Below are 16,820 nucleotides of genomic sequence, written 5' to 3' on the forward strand. Positions count from 1 at the left end.
AGAGGAGAAGGACCACCACCCAGCTTTACAAAGTGCCGAGGGGCACGCTTCTCGGGAGCCCCGGGGTAGGGCCGACTGCCACGGGGCGTGGGACCCCTGTCCGGGCACCTGCCGATGGGTCACGCCTCTAAGAGCCACCCTGCAGTGGTGTGCTCGCCGCCCAGCTCTGCCCTCGCAGCCCCAGCAGGAGCGCTCAGCTGCTGGCCTTAAGGGAGCCAGAGGGCCAGGAGAGGGCGGCCTGTGGCTTCCCCACTTTCGGGGGCTTCTCGGCCACCTGCCCATCCCCCCCAGGCCCCTCGGCACCCCCTCCCAAACCCCTGCCCTGGGGAAGCACACCCAGGGCAGCGGACCGGGGCTCTGAGTGTTAACCGTCTCCCACCCCACGAGACCCCGCCCACTCCTGCCTCCCCGACCCGGTGCCCTCCCCAGGGCCCCATCTGGGGACGTGGCGGGTCACGAGCACCCTCGCGCTCAGGCCCTTCTCCGTGGGCTTTCTATGCCCGGTTCCGCCCAGAACCCGCTTTGTAAGAGCTGAACTCACCTCACCAGGCAGCGGTGTGGGTGTGCGGAAGGGGAGTCACCAGGCGGGGCCACGGCAGAGGGGACCTGGCCTGGCCCCCCACACAACAGGGGTTCTCCCAGAACAGCCACCCCTGGGGTGCTCAGACCAAGGGGATTCTGTCCACGGGGCATCCACGTGCCGGGCTGCCCGCACCCCTCCACTCCCACGCCACGGGGGGGTCTTCCCAGGACACACAAGCTCCGAGGGGACAGATGACCTTCTGAGAGCGTCTCGGCAGCCTCTGAACGCCAGCTCCGACCGGGCACGGGCCCGCGCACACCCAGCCGCGGCTACACGCGCGGCTCCAGACGCCCTGAAGGCGGGCTGTGGCCGCGCCCCCCAAACCTCTGCCGGGCTTTGCCCCTTCGGCCTCCACTCGGGGCTCAGCTCGCAAGGAATCCAGGCCGGGCTCCGGGCCCCTCCCAGCGTTCGCTCTGAGCTCTGCCCCTGCCCAGGGATGGCTCCCCCAGGCCAGGGTCCTGTCTGGTGTGTCCCCGCTGGGCCCTGGTGCCAGCCCACACCCCAGGCTGCCAGGTCAAGCCTGTGGGGAGACCAGCACGATGTGGACCCCAGGCTTGGCTGCGCAGGGTCTCCCAGGGCTAAAGCGGCCTGGACCTCCTCCAGCATAGCTCCCCTACACACACACACACACACACACACACACACACACACACACGCACGCACACACGCACACACACACGCGCGCGCACACACACACCACCACACACACACACACACCACACACACACACACACACACACACACACACACACACAGCCGGCAGCCGCCAGATCAACACGTGTCATTCTTCCGAAATACCCCCTCTCCATCGGAGAAACGACGCTGGGGCAAGTGCAGCCCCGCACAGCTCTCCATCCCAAGGGGGGCCGTGGAGAGGGTCCTCTAGGACAGGCCTCCAGCGTCGGTTGCCAACAGACCCACTCACACGCCCCTCCCCCTGCGTGGGGCCCAGGAGCCAGGCCGGGGGCTCAGCGCTCCATCCCGAGACCACACAATGGGGGCTGTGTCTCTGGCCAGCAGCACAGACCAGACCAAGGTGGGAGGGGCCCCAGAGCCTCATTCTGCACATCGGGGAGGGGGGGGCACCCAGCAGAGGTTTGCGGCTGCTGGGCTGCTGGCCAGGCTGGAGAATCCTCGCAGGCCAGGCTAGGCCCCGTGAAGGCTCAGCAGCCCCCAGGTCTTAAGGGTGGCTGGGGGTAGCCAGGACGATGTCCCTCCAAGTCGGCGGCCTGTCCCCACTGTGGGACAGCCTGTCCCCGCTGTGGGACGGCCTGTCCCCACTGTGGGACAGCCTGTCCCCGCCTCCGGGAGCTGCAGTCAGTAAGCAACCCCGGCCCAGCACTCACGCCTGCCCCGCTCTGCTGGACACCTGCACGCCAGTGCCCGTGCCCGTCTGGGCCAGGCCCAGGGCATCACCTTGTGGCACACCCTCGACAAGCCTGGAGTCACCAGCCAGGCACGCGGCCCTGGCCAGGGCCACCCTGTCATCCCTGATGGGCGTGGGGCGCAGGGCTCAGACCGCTGGCATCACTCACGAACCTGCCCGCGGCAGGTGCCTCTTCAGGCAGGTGCCCACCCACCCACCCAGTTGGCTGGCTCTGCAGCCCCACGCCAGCCACAATCTACTGGACCACAGGCACCTGGTGGGCTGGTGGGGGCACGGCCCCACCCGTGACACATCCTGGTCTCTTCAGCATACCGTGTCCCCCTGCCCACCCAGTACTCGGGCCATGGCAGTGGGGAGGTGGTGCCAGGCTTGGGAGGGACGCTCCTGGAGCGCCCACCACACGCCTGCCGTGCCACAGGGCCCAGCTGCCAGGAGAGCAGGGCCGTAGAAGCTGCCAGTCTCCCAAACCCTGAACACCGTTCGCGAGGGGGCGATCCGGCAGGCGGCAGTCCATCCCAGCGGCCCACGCTGTCCACCCGCTAGTGCCCTGGTTCTCGAGGGCGTGGGCCGTGGGAGGCCCAGCGACCCCAGCCTCCGACCCCCTCCCCCCGCCCCCTCCTCCCCACCCCGCGCCCCCAACCGCCGCCGGCCCCGCTGGGAGGGGCGTCCCCGCCACGTTGCGCGCTCGCTGCCGCCTTTGTTCCAGGCCGGCCAATCCCGCCTCCAGCGGCCCCAGCTGCCCGGTCCCCGCGTGGCCCCGCGCGGCCCCACCGCCTGCCCTGCCCTACCCACCTGGAGTAGAGGCGCCGGGCAGGGCCGAGCAGCTCGTCAGCGGCGGGCGGGGCCGGACCCGCCATGGGGCCGAGGGCGCCGAGAGCCGGGGGCCGCGCACCCCACGCTCGCGCCGCTCGCGCCGCCCCGCGCCGGTCCGCGGTCCGCTCTCCGCTGTCCACCGCCCGCCAGCCGTCCGTCCGTCCGCGCGGGCGGGAGGCGCCGAGGAAGTGATGTGCGCGGCGCCGCCTCTCCCGCCGTGGCCGTGATGTCACCGCCGCCCGAGGGGGAGGGGGCGCGGGCCGGGCCGCCGGTCCCTCCCCCCGTCCGCGCGGTGGGGGGAGGGGAGAAAGCCGGGGTCGGGGGAGCGGCCCGCGGCGGGGGAAGGGGCGGAGCCTTTGAGCGTTCGGCTGGCAAGGGGCTCAGGAGGGTGCGACTCCAGCCCCCCAGGGTGAGTGCAGGAGAGGGGCCTGGCGCGGCATCGCTTCTGGGGGCTGCTGGGGCTTGCGAGGCCGTTTGCGTGGAGGCGCAGCGCTGCTGACCTCGTCACCCCCGTTTCTTACCCCCGTTGGAGGCCTGGCCTCCCGCCTTTGTTTGGCAAGTGACCTCTCCCCCCTTGGTGGTTCTCTGCCTCTCCTCCAGTCCAGCCCCAGCGTGCCTCAGCCCCTCTCCAAACTGGCAGTGGGGTGCAGGCCCCGGGGATGCCCCTCTAGCTGCTAGAGCGAGTCTGTCCCCCATGTGAATTCGTCCGTGTGGGAGAACAGAGAAGCATTTACCTAGGCATGTGTGTGGCCTGGCCCTAGAAGCCACGGATCCTGAGAGCACGCCCCCCTCCCCCTCCCCGTTTCTCACTTCTGAGACCTTGGGTTGCAGGGTCCCCCCTACCAACCTTGGTCTTCTCAGCTGTCTGTGAAATGGAGATGGCTGAAAACTTGGAAGGATGCAGGTAGAGCAGCCGGGCTGTGCCCACCCACCCGAGTCGAGTATCCCAGTGCCAGGCCACCTCCTCCCCTGCGAATTCCCGGGAGCCCTGGTGGCCCTGACCGGTGATGTGGCCTCAGCTCCACCCCTGACTGCCCTAGGGTCTCACTGGTTCTGTCCTGCTCCCCTTCTCAGCCTCAGCCCCCCTCCCCCCCCACCATGCAGCCAGAAGACTCCAAATCCTGGAGAAGTTGCTGTGACCGAATGGGACAGGGACAAGTCTGGGGGCAGGAAATGGGCTACTTTCCCCGGGAGCACGCTGGCGCCTATCCGGAGAGCTGCCCCAAGGTCAGGAAAATGCCATGGCCACGCCAGCCAGACCCTCGGCGGAGCGCAGACCCCAGGACGCCGGCTTCAGGCAAAGGCAAAGGCTGTGAAAATAAACACGAGGTAGAAAAGGACAGTTGGCCCCGAGCTGGTTTGTTTTTCCTGCGGAAGAGGCAGCGGGGATGGAACCATCTGTGCCCAGAGCACAGCGGCGGTGGCTTGGCCCACTCACCCTCCCCCGATGACCACAGGGGCTGGGCAAGGCCTTGCTCGCGGCCGCGGCCGCGGCCGCCGGCTGGCCCCTGCAGGGTGGGTGGTGCAGTGGGTAGGAGCACCATCCTCATTTACGGCAGCCCCAGGCCTGCGTCCTTGGGGAACCCCTGAGCTGGCAACAGTGTCAGGGCAGGGGCTGCTGTGGGCCCCGCCTGTTCCAGGCCTAAGCTCAGTGTTGCCAGGAGGCCGCTGTTGTGAGCCCCCTGCGGGTCCCCTGGGTCTGCGGCCGGGTGCCTCATGCCAGGAAGGCCACCCTCATAGTGATGTGACGTGAATGGTGGAGTGAGGGAGCGATTCCTGGCTCCAGAGTGGTCCTGCAGGGAAGGCATCTTCTTTCTTCCTTCCTGCGAGCGGGGATACTGGGTAGCTCAGGTCTCAACTTTCTATCAGAGCTTCCCGGGGGAGCTAGAATCCTCTTGGGGGTGCTGGGCAGTGAGCTGGCCAAGGGCTCCGGCTCTGAGTTAGGCCATCCCCACCCCCACCCTGCTGCGTGCCTGGTACAAGTGGCTCTCCCTGTCCGAGCCTGGGTTCTGCCATCTGTAAATAGGGTTCAGCAGCTCCGTCCTGCAGGGGTTGGGAAGGATTGTGGGGTCTGGACAGTGATGGTCACTGTGCCTGGCACACAGTAAGAGCTCGGGGAATGCCGGCTGCTGGGACCGTGCTGCCCAGGCCAGGGCACCTGGCCCCACTGGACCCCTGCAGGCAGTCCTCGCCACACGGCACAGAGGTGTGTCTTCTTCCATCCAGAGACCCGATTGTCTGCCATCGAGAGGACCCTCAAAGGAGAGTGGAACGTGGGCAGGCACCAGGCCCAACAGGCATTGCCCACGTGGCCACCCAGTCTTGAGACCAGGCGTGGCTCGGCTCCACGGAGGGCAGGGGGCTGCCAGGTGACAGGTCTTGGGGGGCAGGAGCTCCTGGGGGCACCGACCCTCCATCACCACCTGCCCCTGCGGGCGCTGCACCCATCTCGCCCCACCATCCACTCTGCTCACCCTCCCGGTTGCTCATCCCACCCCCCCGCAGCCTACAGGTGCAGAGACCTGCTGCCCTCAAACACCTGGGCTCTGTGCATTCTGTCGTGTAAACTCGCCTGTGACACTCGGCGCACCAGCCCAGGCAGAGTGCTTCCTCAGGAGGCTGTGAGCACAGCCTAACAGTCCTCATTGCCGAAGGAGCATCGGAGGGAAGAAAAGCAATTTCGCACCTGGATCCTCCTTCTAGGCGCAGTCGACAGGGAGCAGGGAGGGGCTGCGACGGGCGGGTGCAGGCAGTGATGCTGGACCTGGTCCCAAGAGGCACCACCTCTCGTGAGCCGGCCCACCGCACTCAGAGTGCCAAGGGTTTAGTGTCAGCACACCCAGGGCCCTGCTCCTGGCGGCCGTCAACAGTGCCACCTCCAGCTGGGGACACCTGCCGCATGCCCGCCTGCCATCACTCACCCTCCCTGGCATCCTGCCCACGCCCTTCCCATTGACGAGCAGCCAGGGCCGTGATGCCCCTGGTGGCAGGGCTGGGCCTCGGGGGAGCTGAGGTCAAGCCCTGATTTCCTAACTTGCGCCTTCCTGGTTCTGTCCCCTGGAGAGGCCAGTGAGAGATGACAGTGGACAGTTGCAGGGTTGTGGCTGAGCCCTTGGGAGTGGAGAGGCCTGGGCGCCTGCAGAGAGGTGGTCACTCAAGGCTGACACGGACCCCAGATGAGGACCAGACTGGGGGAAGGTGACCGGGCTACCCGGAGCCATCCCGGGGACAAAGAACCAGCACCCGGGCTTCGACAGGATGTTCGACCTCTGAGACCCACCCAGGCATCTGCCGGGGCTGGCGGGAGATGGGGATGTCCTGGTGGCCGTGACAGCTCCCAGACAACGGCCTCCCAGACCCCGCCTCCTCCTACCCACACCTCCCGGGGCCCCCTCCCCTGCTCCTGCAGGGCCCAGTGGGGCTGGGATCACCACCAGGTACCACTGGCCGAGGCGCCTGACCTGGACCTGAGGAAAGAGGTAGACAGAGAAAGGAGAAACCCAAACACACAGGTGCGTGCACACACATGCACGCACATATGTGCTTAAGTAAAAAGAACACTCATTTTCACCACCATTTCTAAAAATCTCATTTCCCCTGGGCTTCCCTGGTGGCGCAGTGGTTGAGGGCCCGCCTGCCGATGCAGGGGACACGGGTTCGTGCCCCGGTCCAGGAAGATCCCACATGCCGCGGAGCGGCTGGGCCCGTGAGCCATGGCCGCTGAGCCTGCGCGTCCGGAGCCTGTGCTCCACAACGGGAAAGGCCACAACAGTGAGAGGCCCGCGTACCGGAAAAAAAAAAAAAAAATCTCATTACCCTGAGAAAGAGCTCCTTCTTCTGCACAGTTTTAGGGCATGTGCCCCCCATTGCCCCAAGGCCCCTAAGACATCACCCACAGCCCCTTGGGGCCTCAAAGTCCCTGGAGAGTGGGGGCTGCAGGGTGGACAGCGGGTGTTGCAGGAAGCCCGGAAGGAAACGGTCTGTCCACCCACGGGGTCCTGAGCACCTCGCTGGGAGATGAAACACATCCAGGAAATGGCTGGAGGTGTGCGTGAGGCTGTACGCCACCGTGTCATCGAATGACACCTGGCCATGCGGTGTTCCTGGGCCTCTGGCTGGCAGCTGCCTGTCACCCAGTTTATGCCCCCAGGGCCTGTGGGGAGGAAGCAGGTGCCCATGAAGCAGACCCGCGCTCACTTGTCCATGGCGGGGCTCGTCCTTGGCCTGTGTGATGGAAAGCCCTGCCCCTGCCTGTCTGTGCCCCCAGGCCTGTGAGTGCTGGAGAGAGGGAGAGAGACAGAGACAGAGAGAGGGAGAGACAGACACAGAGAGAGGGAGAGACAGACAGAGAGAGAGGGAGAGACAGAGACAGAGAGAGAAGGAGAGAGACAGAGACAGAGAGAGGGAGAGACAGACACAGAGAGAGGGAGAGACAGACAGAGACAGAGAGAGAAGGAGAGAGACAGAGAGAGAAAGAGAGAGACAGAGAGAGAAGGAGAGAGACAGAGAGAGGAGAGTGTATTTGGGCTCCAGGTTCCTGGGATGGCTCAAAGCCCCCCAGGCCTTGGGTGTGGGATGGGAGAGGGAACCTTTTTTTTTTTTTTTTTTTTGCGGTACGCGGGCCTCTCACTGTTGTGGCCTCTCCCGTTGTGGAGCACAGGCTCCGGACGCGCAGGCTCAGCAGCCATGGCTCACGGGCCCAGCCGCTCCACAGCATGTGGGATCCTCCCAGACCGGGGCACGAACCCGCGTCCCCTGCATCGGCAGGCGGACTCCCAACCACTGCACCACCAGGGAAGCCCGGGAGGGAACCTTTTAACAACAGCCTAAACCAAACAAGTAGGAAGGCCAATCTGCTGATCCAAGTAAATACTAGGAGGCCCCCCAGGCAAAGAGAAAATGCGGTGGGTTTCTGCCTTTTGGGGGTTCTCTGCCCACTGGCAGCTCCCCATTCCAGGAGTGTGATGCTGGATCGTGGACCCAGACCCTCTGGGGAGAGAAGCCAGGCCATGCTGTGGTTAAGAGCCAGATGCCTGGGTTCACATTTCAACCCAGGCAAGTTCTGTCTCTCTGACACTTACCTCCCGGGCTCGCTGGGAGGCTGGACCCATGGGGACTGTGACGGGAGGCACAGTAAGTTGCTGGTTAAACTACCTGATGGGGCGTGGGCCTCTGTCGTGGTCTCCTAGGGCTGCTGTAACAAATGACCACAACCGGCTGGCTTCAAATGACAGAAATTTGTTCTCTCTCAGCTCTGGAAGCCAGAAGAATCTAGGTGCTGGTGGGGTCCTGCTCTGTCTGGAGGGTCCAGCAGGAGTCCTTCCTGCCTCTTCCAGCTTCTGGGGCTCCAGGTGTCCCGTGGCTTGTGGCCAAACCACTCCCATCTCTGTCTCTGTCTTCATGAGCTCTCCCCTCTTCTCCCTGTGTCTCTCCTCTCGGTCTATGTTTTCTCTCCTCCTGAAAGGACTTGCTTCGGGTTTAGGACCCAACCTAACTGGGGATGATCTCATCTCAAGAGCCTTAATTTCATTTCATTTGCAATCACCCTTTTTCCCAAATGAGGTCGCACTTACCACTGTAGGTGGATGTCTCTTTGGGGACCGCCATTCACCCCGCTACACCCAGTTCTCAGTGTGCACTGACAAGGGCTGCTACGTAACTTGGATCCCATAGCACAGGTGGTTTTGTAGCCTTCTGCTCCCAATTAACATTAAAAAAATTTTTTTTTGGCCACAGCTGCACAGCATGCAGGACCTTAGTTCCCCTGACCGGGGATCAAGCCGTGCCCCCTGCAGTGGAAGCGCAGAGTCTTCACCACTGGACCGCCAGGGAAGTCCCTGCCCATTAACATTGCATTGTGAGCATTACCTGGACGTCACAGACACAACTGGGGGTGGAGGCTGCGTGACAGTCACCTTCTAGACGTGTCCCTGCTGTGTACCAGGTCCTTCCTGGTGGGCAGGAGGCTGGGCAGAGCACCGGTGCGCTCCAGGTGGGCAAGGCGCAGCTGGGATCGCTGAGGTCCTGGCGTGGGGCTGACACACAGATGCTCGCTGACTGATGGCAAGTCGTCTCTGCGTTTAGACGCCCCCGTTCATCTAGAGCGTAGGGCAAGTGTGGGGCTTGGGACATGGCAGGGCTACTCACGAGCTGGGGCCCCAGCCCTTCTCTGGGCCTCCCTGTTCTCTCTCAAATGGGAGCCTGGTGAATGAGGTCCTGCCTGTGAAGCCCTGGGCGTAGCCCTGGAGCACAGCAGACATGAGACTCCTGTGTGGGACCGATGGGCCGGGAGTTTGCCTGCCCCTCTGGGACAGGTGCTCCATTTGACAACAAGGCCAGAGGGAGCACAGGTGCCTCTGGGGCCACCAGGCTGAGGGACAGGAGCAGGCCTGCTGGCTGGGAACCTGGAAAAACAGCTGGAACTTGAGGACGGTCCCTGAGCCCTGGGCCCTGCGGCAGGGGCCTCCTCCCTCCAGCACCCCTCCCCTCGTTCTCATCGCCCCCAGCCTCGGCCCCTGAGCACTGGGTGCTCAGCACCTGTGTGCCACCTGCCACACCGGGGGTGTGGTCACAGAGCCTGGAGGACACCTGGTCCCCGGGACACCCACTCACCCCTGCGGGAGCCTCCCACACCTGCCTGAAGACCCTGACCCCCGCCAGGTGTGGAGGAGACGAGGCCCCAGCCCCCAACCCTGCCCTGCCCTCAGACACCGTCACCCCCAGGCAGCCCGCCCCCAAGTCTGGGCTGGAGCTGCAGGAGTGCAGAGCCGTGTCAAGGGGACGGAGGGCACTCAGGGGGCGTGCGGCCACTTCCCGGGGGGGAGGGGAGGGCAGGGAAGGCAGAAGGCAGGGTGCCGAGCTCAGGGGTGCCCTGGACCGGGAAGCAGTGTTGGGAAGGCCTGGGGGTACGGACTCTGGGCACAGTGGGGAGGCGGCCAGCTGTTCAGCGCGCCCTGGGCCCTGGAAGCCCTACCACAGGGGTCCTCCAGAGGTGATACGCACCCCTTGCCCTTCCCCGCCGGCCCACGTCTGGACTTGCCTCCCGGGAGGCGTGAGGCACAAAGCAGGCGTGCAGAGCAGCTGCCTGCCTCAGTGGGGTCCCTGAGCAATGTCCATCTGTCCGTCTAGCAGCGATGAAGTGAAAGGAGAGCAGGAGAGTGGGACCCCACTCCTGCCAGCCTGGCCCACACACCCACGGGGGTCTCTTCCCTGAGCCTCTCTGCCCCGTGGTTCCCAGCCTAGGCAGCTGACGGTTGCCATGGAAACCCGGCGTCCTCCTCAGCGCCCTCTCCTGGCCCTCCGGCTCTGCCAGCAGCCTCCTCTCCCGGGCCTGTGTGGCCTCAGCCCAGGCTTACAAAGGGCGGGGTGGTAGGGGCCATTTTCATGGGTTGATCCTTCACAGTTGCCCTGGGACAAGGACAGTGGGTCCTTTCCCTAATTTCCGAGTCATCTGGTCAGTCCCTTGGGGAGAGGGAAGGACCCTGGGGACGCTGAACCCTGAGGCCGTGCATGGTTTTCAGGTTGCCTGGGTGTGGGGCCTCTGTGTCTGTGGTCCTAATTAATCCAGGGCCGATGGCTGAGGTGTACAGGGACGGCAGCCTTAATGGAGCAAAGCGCGTGAGGCCCTAGGGAGCCCCCAGTAGGGAGAGCACCTGACCACCTGCCCCTCCCTGTGGCTGGCACTGCCTTCCCTCCTTCAGACCGTGAATCTCCCAGGGTGGGAGCATGGGCGTTTCCCAACAGAGCTGTGTCTGGCCCCGGGCAGCTGAGAGGGAAAGCAGCAGGAAGGAAGGGGGGGCGGCGCCGGGGCCTCCCTCCCCAGATACAGGGCCCCAGGCCCCAGGGTCCCTGCAAGGCTGGTCAAAGCTCAGAATTAGGGCAAGGAGCCACTGTGAACCATCAAAAAGCCCCTTTGTGACCCAGTGGCCCGATTGGGCCCAGCTTGTGGTGGGCAGTCCCTGCTATGTCATGTCTGGAGCCTGGCCGGGTGTCTGTCTCAGGGCCCAGTAGGCATGTGTCTTAGTCAGCTCAAGGCGGGTAATAAAACACCACCGACTGGACAGCTTAAACGACAGACATTTATTTCTCACAGGCCTGGAGGCTGGACATCCAAGATCAAGGCACCAGCAGATTTGGTTCCTGGTGAGGAATTTGGGGCTTGCAGACGGCCACCTTCTCGCTGTGTCCTCACGTAGCCTTTCCTCTGTGCGTGCACATGGGGGCCAGGAGACAGAGCGTAAGCTCTCTTGTGTTTCCTCTTATCAGGACACCAATCCTATCGGATCAGCCCCCCTTCCCCATGACCTTTAACGGTAATTACTTCCTTATTCCAAATACAGCCACACGGGGCCTTAGGGCTCAACATATGGATCTGGGAAGGACACAAACATTCAGGCCACAACAGGGTGAAACTTTCCCTCCGATGGTGTGGCCTCCACGCAGAGCCCGGGGCCTGGGCCATGACTCTCCCTCCCTCTGGGCTTGCCCCCAACCCCACAAGCCTTGCCCATCACAGATGCGGGCAATGCCAGCCTGCCTGCTGGGGGCCCTCTCCCGCTCCGGGTCGCCCTCCACGCTGGCGGCCTTCTGCGTCACGGGGGAAATGGCCGGAGCACATCCCTAGGCGTGGGCTGTGCTGCCTCCAGAACCCGAGAGGTTTGTGAGGCATGGCGCTTCCCTGTTACCGGCGGGAGGTGCAAGATGCAACCACCTGGCCTTTGCTTGGAGGGCACGCCCGGGGACGCCCCCCTCCCCTGGACCTCTAGAATGTTGTTCACGGTGCGGCAGGCCTTGCAGTCCTTCCGAGTCCTGGCTGTTCCATCTGCTGCCGCTGGAGGCCGCCCTCTGGAGAGCGTGTGTCACCCCGCGTCTTGTCCGGCCGGCACAGCAGCATCGCGCCCCTGATGAGCTGGGTGCCTGTGATGCCTGTGGCTCAGGGCAGGGAGTCAGACACAGCCCCAGACAGACCTGCAGCAGGTGCCGTGTGCATCCCACGTAGAGAAGGCGGCCTGTCTCTGAAGGGGATGGAGGCTGCACCACACCGCAGGGCCTCGTATCCCTGGGGCCACGTCACCGTGCCCTGGAGGCTGTGGTCGGGCTCCACGACCTACTCGCTTTCAGCAGGGACTGGGCTGGAGAATGAAATGGAGGTACTCTGGGGACCAGCCCCCCGCATCCTTCGGCTCCTCCAGGAGGGCACCCGTCTCCCCCGCCCCCTCCCCTGGAGGTGATGCTGTTTTTGCTTTACTCTCTGGGCCATGGAGGGGAGACGTTTCATATCCTTAACCTTCCCACCATGATCACAACGGCTCTTACCCCACAGACCACGGATCCGACGTGGGGTTTGTGAATGCTACATCCGCAGACTGCGGAGGGTACCAGCAAGGGGTCTGTGACCCAGCGGACCCACTCTAAGCTGGGCCGTGGACAGAACTCTGCTAACTGCCTCTCTGACGGGGTCCTCTGGGCACCCGCGCCAACCCCGGCCCTGTGTCCTGGCGTCTGTGCCATGTCTGCCATCCCCTTTCCCAGTGCAGCTTCCCCAGGGGCCTCTTACATTTGTCAGAGTAAATTAAGGACATGACTAAGAGGCGGAGGGTGGCTGCCCCGATAGAAATGCCAGAGTCCCTGGCGTGGGTTTTGGCCGAGCCAGTTTTCAGACCTGGAACCCGTGGACTGAAGAGGTGGCCCGGCGGCCAGGCGAGTTGTCTCGATGTTTGCATTAACACATTTCCTTTTAACAAAGAAAGAAATGAACGTGTTTTCGGTCGTGGTGCTTTTTGGATCTGAAGTTGCATCTCAGAATTCAGCGGGAGGCGTTCTGCACAGGCTGGTGTGGCCGCTCAGGGCAGCGACCAGACAGCGGGACCCCCCAGGGGGGTGCCAAGCTCCTGCGGGCTGAGTCTGGACAGCGGATGCGCTGCTGCCGCCCCCTGGAAGCGTTGGGGTCTTTGTTGGTCGACTTGGGGTGGGGAGGATGTTCCAGAAACTAAGGGAGGAACTCGGCTCTTCTTAGGCTCCAGCCACCGTGTCCAGCCCTCAGGCCAGGGGGAGTCTCCCCATCTCTCCGACATCGACGGACAAAGCCAAGCCGTGCACACACCTGAGCCCATCCATCTTCGGGTGCCAGATACCTCCTGGCTCGAGGTGGCCGAGGCAGGCCCAGGCAGGGGTGCAGAGCTCCAGCACCACACCTACCGACGGCAGGGGTCGGCGCCCTACGGACCCTCTGGCCCAGGGTCCCAGCCACCTCCAGTGTGGTGTTCCTTGGAGGGTCCAGCTCCAGTCCAAGGTGACCTTTCTCCCAGGACAGCATCCAGCAATTCCCCAGGGCCTGAGGGCCTGCTGCCCCCCATACCACCTCCAGGGGGCAGACATACCCCTGAGTATTTAAGAGGCCAGCCTGCTCTGAGTCTCCGTCCCTAAATCCAAACTTCCTGAACACCAAGAGGAGTTTCTTCGCAAAAGACTTTTTCTAGGGTTTTTCGGGAGGGGGCATAACTGTGGGGGTGGGGTGGTGGCAGGAACAGCAAAGGCCTGTGGAACAGCCCCCTGGCACCCCCGCAGGGGGCTGGCTCCCCCGCCACCACGGGAACGGGGCGCCACCTGCCGGTGTGGCCCCATAGCCAGCTAAGTGGGCAGCTGGGAAGACCGGATGTTTGCCGGGCAGCCCCCAGGACCCCTGAGCACCCCCCCTGCCCCCCTCCCCCGCAGGCCTGTGGTTGGAGCTGCATGGGGGGACAGGGGGCGGGGGGGACAGCACGCCCTTCCCCACACTCACCAGCACCCTAGGTTGGAAAGCCAGCGTAAGGGCCACGGGAAAGCTCCACCTTCCATCGCTCGGCCGAGACTGCCACGCCGACCCCGAGGACGCGAGGGGCTTTCTGGTTTGTGAGTTCCGTGTAACTAGACTGCACGGCGCTGTGCGCCTGCACGCACGCCACCCCCAACACACACACACACACACACACACACACACACACACACACGCACACACACCCCGCCCACCCGGCGTCCACGCCTGGAGGGCTGCTCTGGAGGCGTGAGCTGTCCCAGTGACCCACGCCTCACGTCCTGGGTCAGAGGGATGGCACTCGTCCACCTCCAGGCCCCCTGCTTCCAGCCCCCAGAGCCCCGGTGCGGGGTGCAGGTTCTGGGGAGGAGGGCGAGAGCGGGGCTCTGGGCAGCTCCTCGTGCGGTAGGGAGGGTGCCCCATGTGTGTACCTCCGCCCGGGTGGGGCAACGGTGCAGGTGAGGCCCCTGGCGCCTGGCACGGGTCCTGCAGGCTCCCAGCAGCCTGGAGGAGGAGCCCGCACTGTCAGAGGGACGCCCGGGGTTTCTTTGGCAACGTCGGGGCGGGCCTCTCCCCGCCTGACCTCCCCGGACCTGGAGGCCTGGGCGCCCGGGTCCCTGCGCTCTGCTTGCCGCTGGCCTTTGAGCCATGGCTGCTGCCCCGCACCCTCCCACGGACGGGGAGGCCTGGAGCCTTCCAGCAGGTGAGTCCTCTGGGGCCTCTGCCTGAGCCCTGCCTGGCCTCCCCAGGCACTTCCTGCCGTGGGCTTGGGAGCGCAGACCAGTCACCCCTCCTCTGCCCTGCCCCCCTTGGGAGGGGTCTTCCTGTTTGAGGGCTCCCTCTGAGGACTTGGGACCTCCTGGGGGCAAAGCCATGCTGGGTGTGTCATGTCCCCAGGCTCCTTTCCCAGGGCTGCCAGGTGCTCCTAATTTGGGGGGCCAGGGCCAAGGGCAGGTCTCTGCTCTGCGTTGTGTGACAGTGGGCAAGGTGACAGGGCCAGGTTACCTGGGGGACATACTGCGCCCGTGTGTGTGTGTTATGTTGTTTGTGTGTTCTGGGTGTGTGGTGTATCTATGTGTGTGTGTGCAAGACAGGGATCAAAGGGGAAGCGTGTGCCTCTGAGCAGCAGGGCGCAAGTGCCCAGGTGCCCTTGCCATCTGTACATCACTTCCTCGACGTGCCTGGAGCCTGGGTCAGCCTTGGGACGGCTTCCTCTGGCCTCTCAGCCCCTGTGCCCCTCGGGCCCCGGCTGACTTGTGTCTTCTGGGCGAGGTCTGCTCCGCTGGAGACTCTCGGCGCGGCTGGGGCTGGCGCGGGTGCGGGGCTGCTGCTTCCCCAGGGCTGCGTCTGGCAGGTGGCTGTCAGGTGCCATGCCAACGTCCAGGCCTGTGCCGGCTGTTGTCGCTGCTGCCTCCTGTGTGCTTTCTGACCCTGGGGCCCCGGAGGCTGTGGACAGGGTGGTCCAACTGTCCCCAGCGTGCTCAAGCCTGTCAGGGCTGGCTGTCCTAGGAACACAGTGGGGAGAGTAAACAGTGTGGCTGATTACAGTAGAGCGAGGGCTGCGTCCAGAGGCGGGAGTCCCTCCCCACCTGCTGCCCCACCTGACCCACCAGCCAGCCCGGCCACTTCTCACGGTGCAGCCGGCTGCGGGTGCGGTGGATGGCATGCCAGGCCCCAGGCCAGGGGGAGCCCCTGGTGGCAGCGAGGGACAGAAACGGCTGCCCTGGTGGGTCACCATTCTCTGGCCTCACGGCGCAGGTGTGTCATGGGGGCCTGGGCTGGGCAGGGTGGGAACAGAGGTGCCCGGCTCTCATTTCTCAGTCTGTGCCCAACGCAGGGGGCACTGAGTACCAGGTGTCTCCTGACCCTCTCGAGAACCCTGACAAGTGGGGGCTACTGTTGCGCCCACTTTCCTGACGAGCAAACTGACCTGCCCGAGGTCACCGGCAGGCACCTGGCATGTCTGGAGTCAGGGCTCTACCTCTGCGTCCACCACGTGCCGGGCAGGGGGGCACAGGCCGCTCTGTTCGCTCTTCATACAGCCCCTCCCAGCTGAGAAGCCCGTCCCTTGTGACCCCTCTCAGACCTGGCCAGGCTTGGCGTGGCCCCGGGGACCCACGGGTGCTGTCTCTCTAGGCCCTGAAGACCCCCGAACCCCCGCTTCTGACCCTGCCGGGCCCAGGATACTAGACTGGGGCTGAACCCGAGGAGGGGAGCTGGACTCCTCCCACAGGACCGTGGGCGGGACAGCTGAGATGGGATCCCCACGCCACGCCCCACCCCGACCGTGCTGGGGGCTCCCGAAGCCAAAGGCATCTATCTGCACACAGGCCAACCCCACCCCCCAGCGGTCCCCACGCCGTGGGGGAAAGAGGGACGGGGCCCCACTCACGGGGGGTGAGGGGACTTTCCCAGAGTGGCATCAGGCCGGCACAAGCCGGGGGGGGGGGGGGTGGTCAGGACAGGTAGCTGCGCGTGCCACACCCGCCGGAGGGGCCTCGGCCTCAGGGGCCTGCAGCTCTGGGCTCAGCTGCAGCGCTGCCAGGTGGGCGAGTCTGCATGGGGGCTGCACACTGCCGCTCGCGGCCACCCAGCTGCAGCCCAGAGCCAAGCCCAGTGGCCGCCGCAGCCGGGCAGGGCGACAGGAGCTGGGGCCCTGGGCAGGGAGGCCGTCGGGTTTGTTTTCAAGTTCACCACGCACTTGTTTTCATGATTTTGCTTTCATCGCCAGCAGAGGGTTTAAACTGACGGCGCGTCATGTCTATGACGCGGCTTCTTCCTGGAGGAGGAGGTCTCCTTGACCCCCGGGGGCAGCTTAGTCCCTGCTAAAGGGAACAGAGGGCCACCAGTTCCTCCCGTCAGGAGAAACTTCCTGCGTCTAAGCTGCTGCTTCTGCTCGCTCGGAACGAGGGCTGGAGAGTCCAGCGGACCCTGGGAGGACACCCCCCCAGAACCCCAACTGCTGGGGGAGCCTGAGGGTGTGGCGGGGAGGAAGGCCTGCAGTAAAGGGGCCAGGCCTCTGCCTGGGCGCACGACCCTGCGGCCGCGGCGCAGCAGCGCGGTGGGCGTGGGCTTTCACTCTCGCCACGGCGCACAGGGATTCTGCCCAGGGGTGGGGGCTCTTTGTGAACGCAGGAGGCGGAGCTGTCTTTGAGCGTCCCCTCCCCTATCCAGGCTCTGGGGGCCGTGTGGGGGACGCCCTGGTCATCGCTGATGATATCGCCCCACCCCCGAGGGGAGCGGAA

At 64.9% G+C, this 16,820-nt stretch overlaps 1 protein-coding gene across 2 annotated transcripts in view; it reads right to left on the reverse strand.

The window, feature by feature from the left end:
* The window catches only part of GPSM1 (G protein signaling modulator 1), a 30,502-nt gene extending 27,670 nt beyond the window's left edge, over positions 1 to 2,832 (reverse strand). For both annotated transcript variants that reach the window (XM_060153762.1, XM_060153760.1), the window contains exon 1: positions 2,763 to 2,832. In XM_060153762.1, coding sequence (XP_060009745.1) covers positions 2,763 to 2,827 — 65 coding nt within the window. In that variant the 5' untranslated portion in view covers positions 2,828 to 2,832. The remainder of the gene's footprint in view (positions 1 to 2,762) is intronic.
* Between the last annotated feature and the right edge of the window lie 13,988 nt (positions 2,833 to 16,820).

The sequence above is a fragment of the Lagenorhynchus albirostris genome, chromosome 7 (assembly GCF_949774975.1).
Source record: "Lagenorhynchus albirostris chromosome 7, mLagAlb1.1, whole genome shotgun sequence".
Taxonomy (NCBI): domain Eukaryota; kingdom Metazoa; phylum Chordata; class Mammalia; order Artiodactyla; family Delphinidae; genus Lagenorhynchus; species Lagenorhynchus albirostris.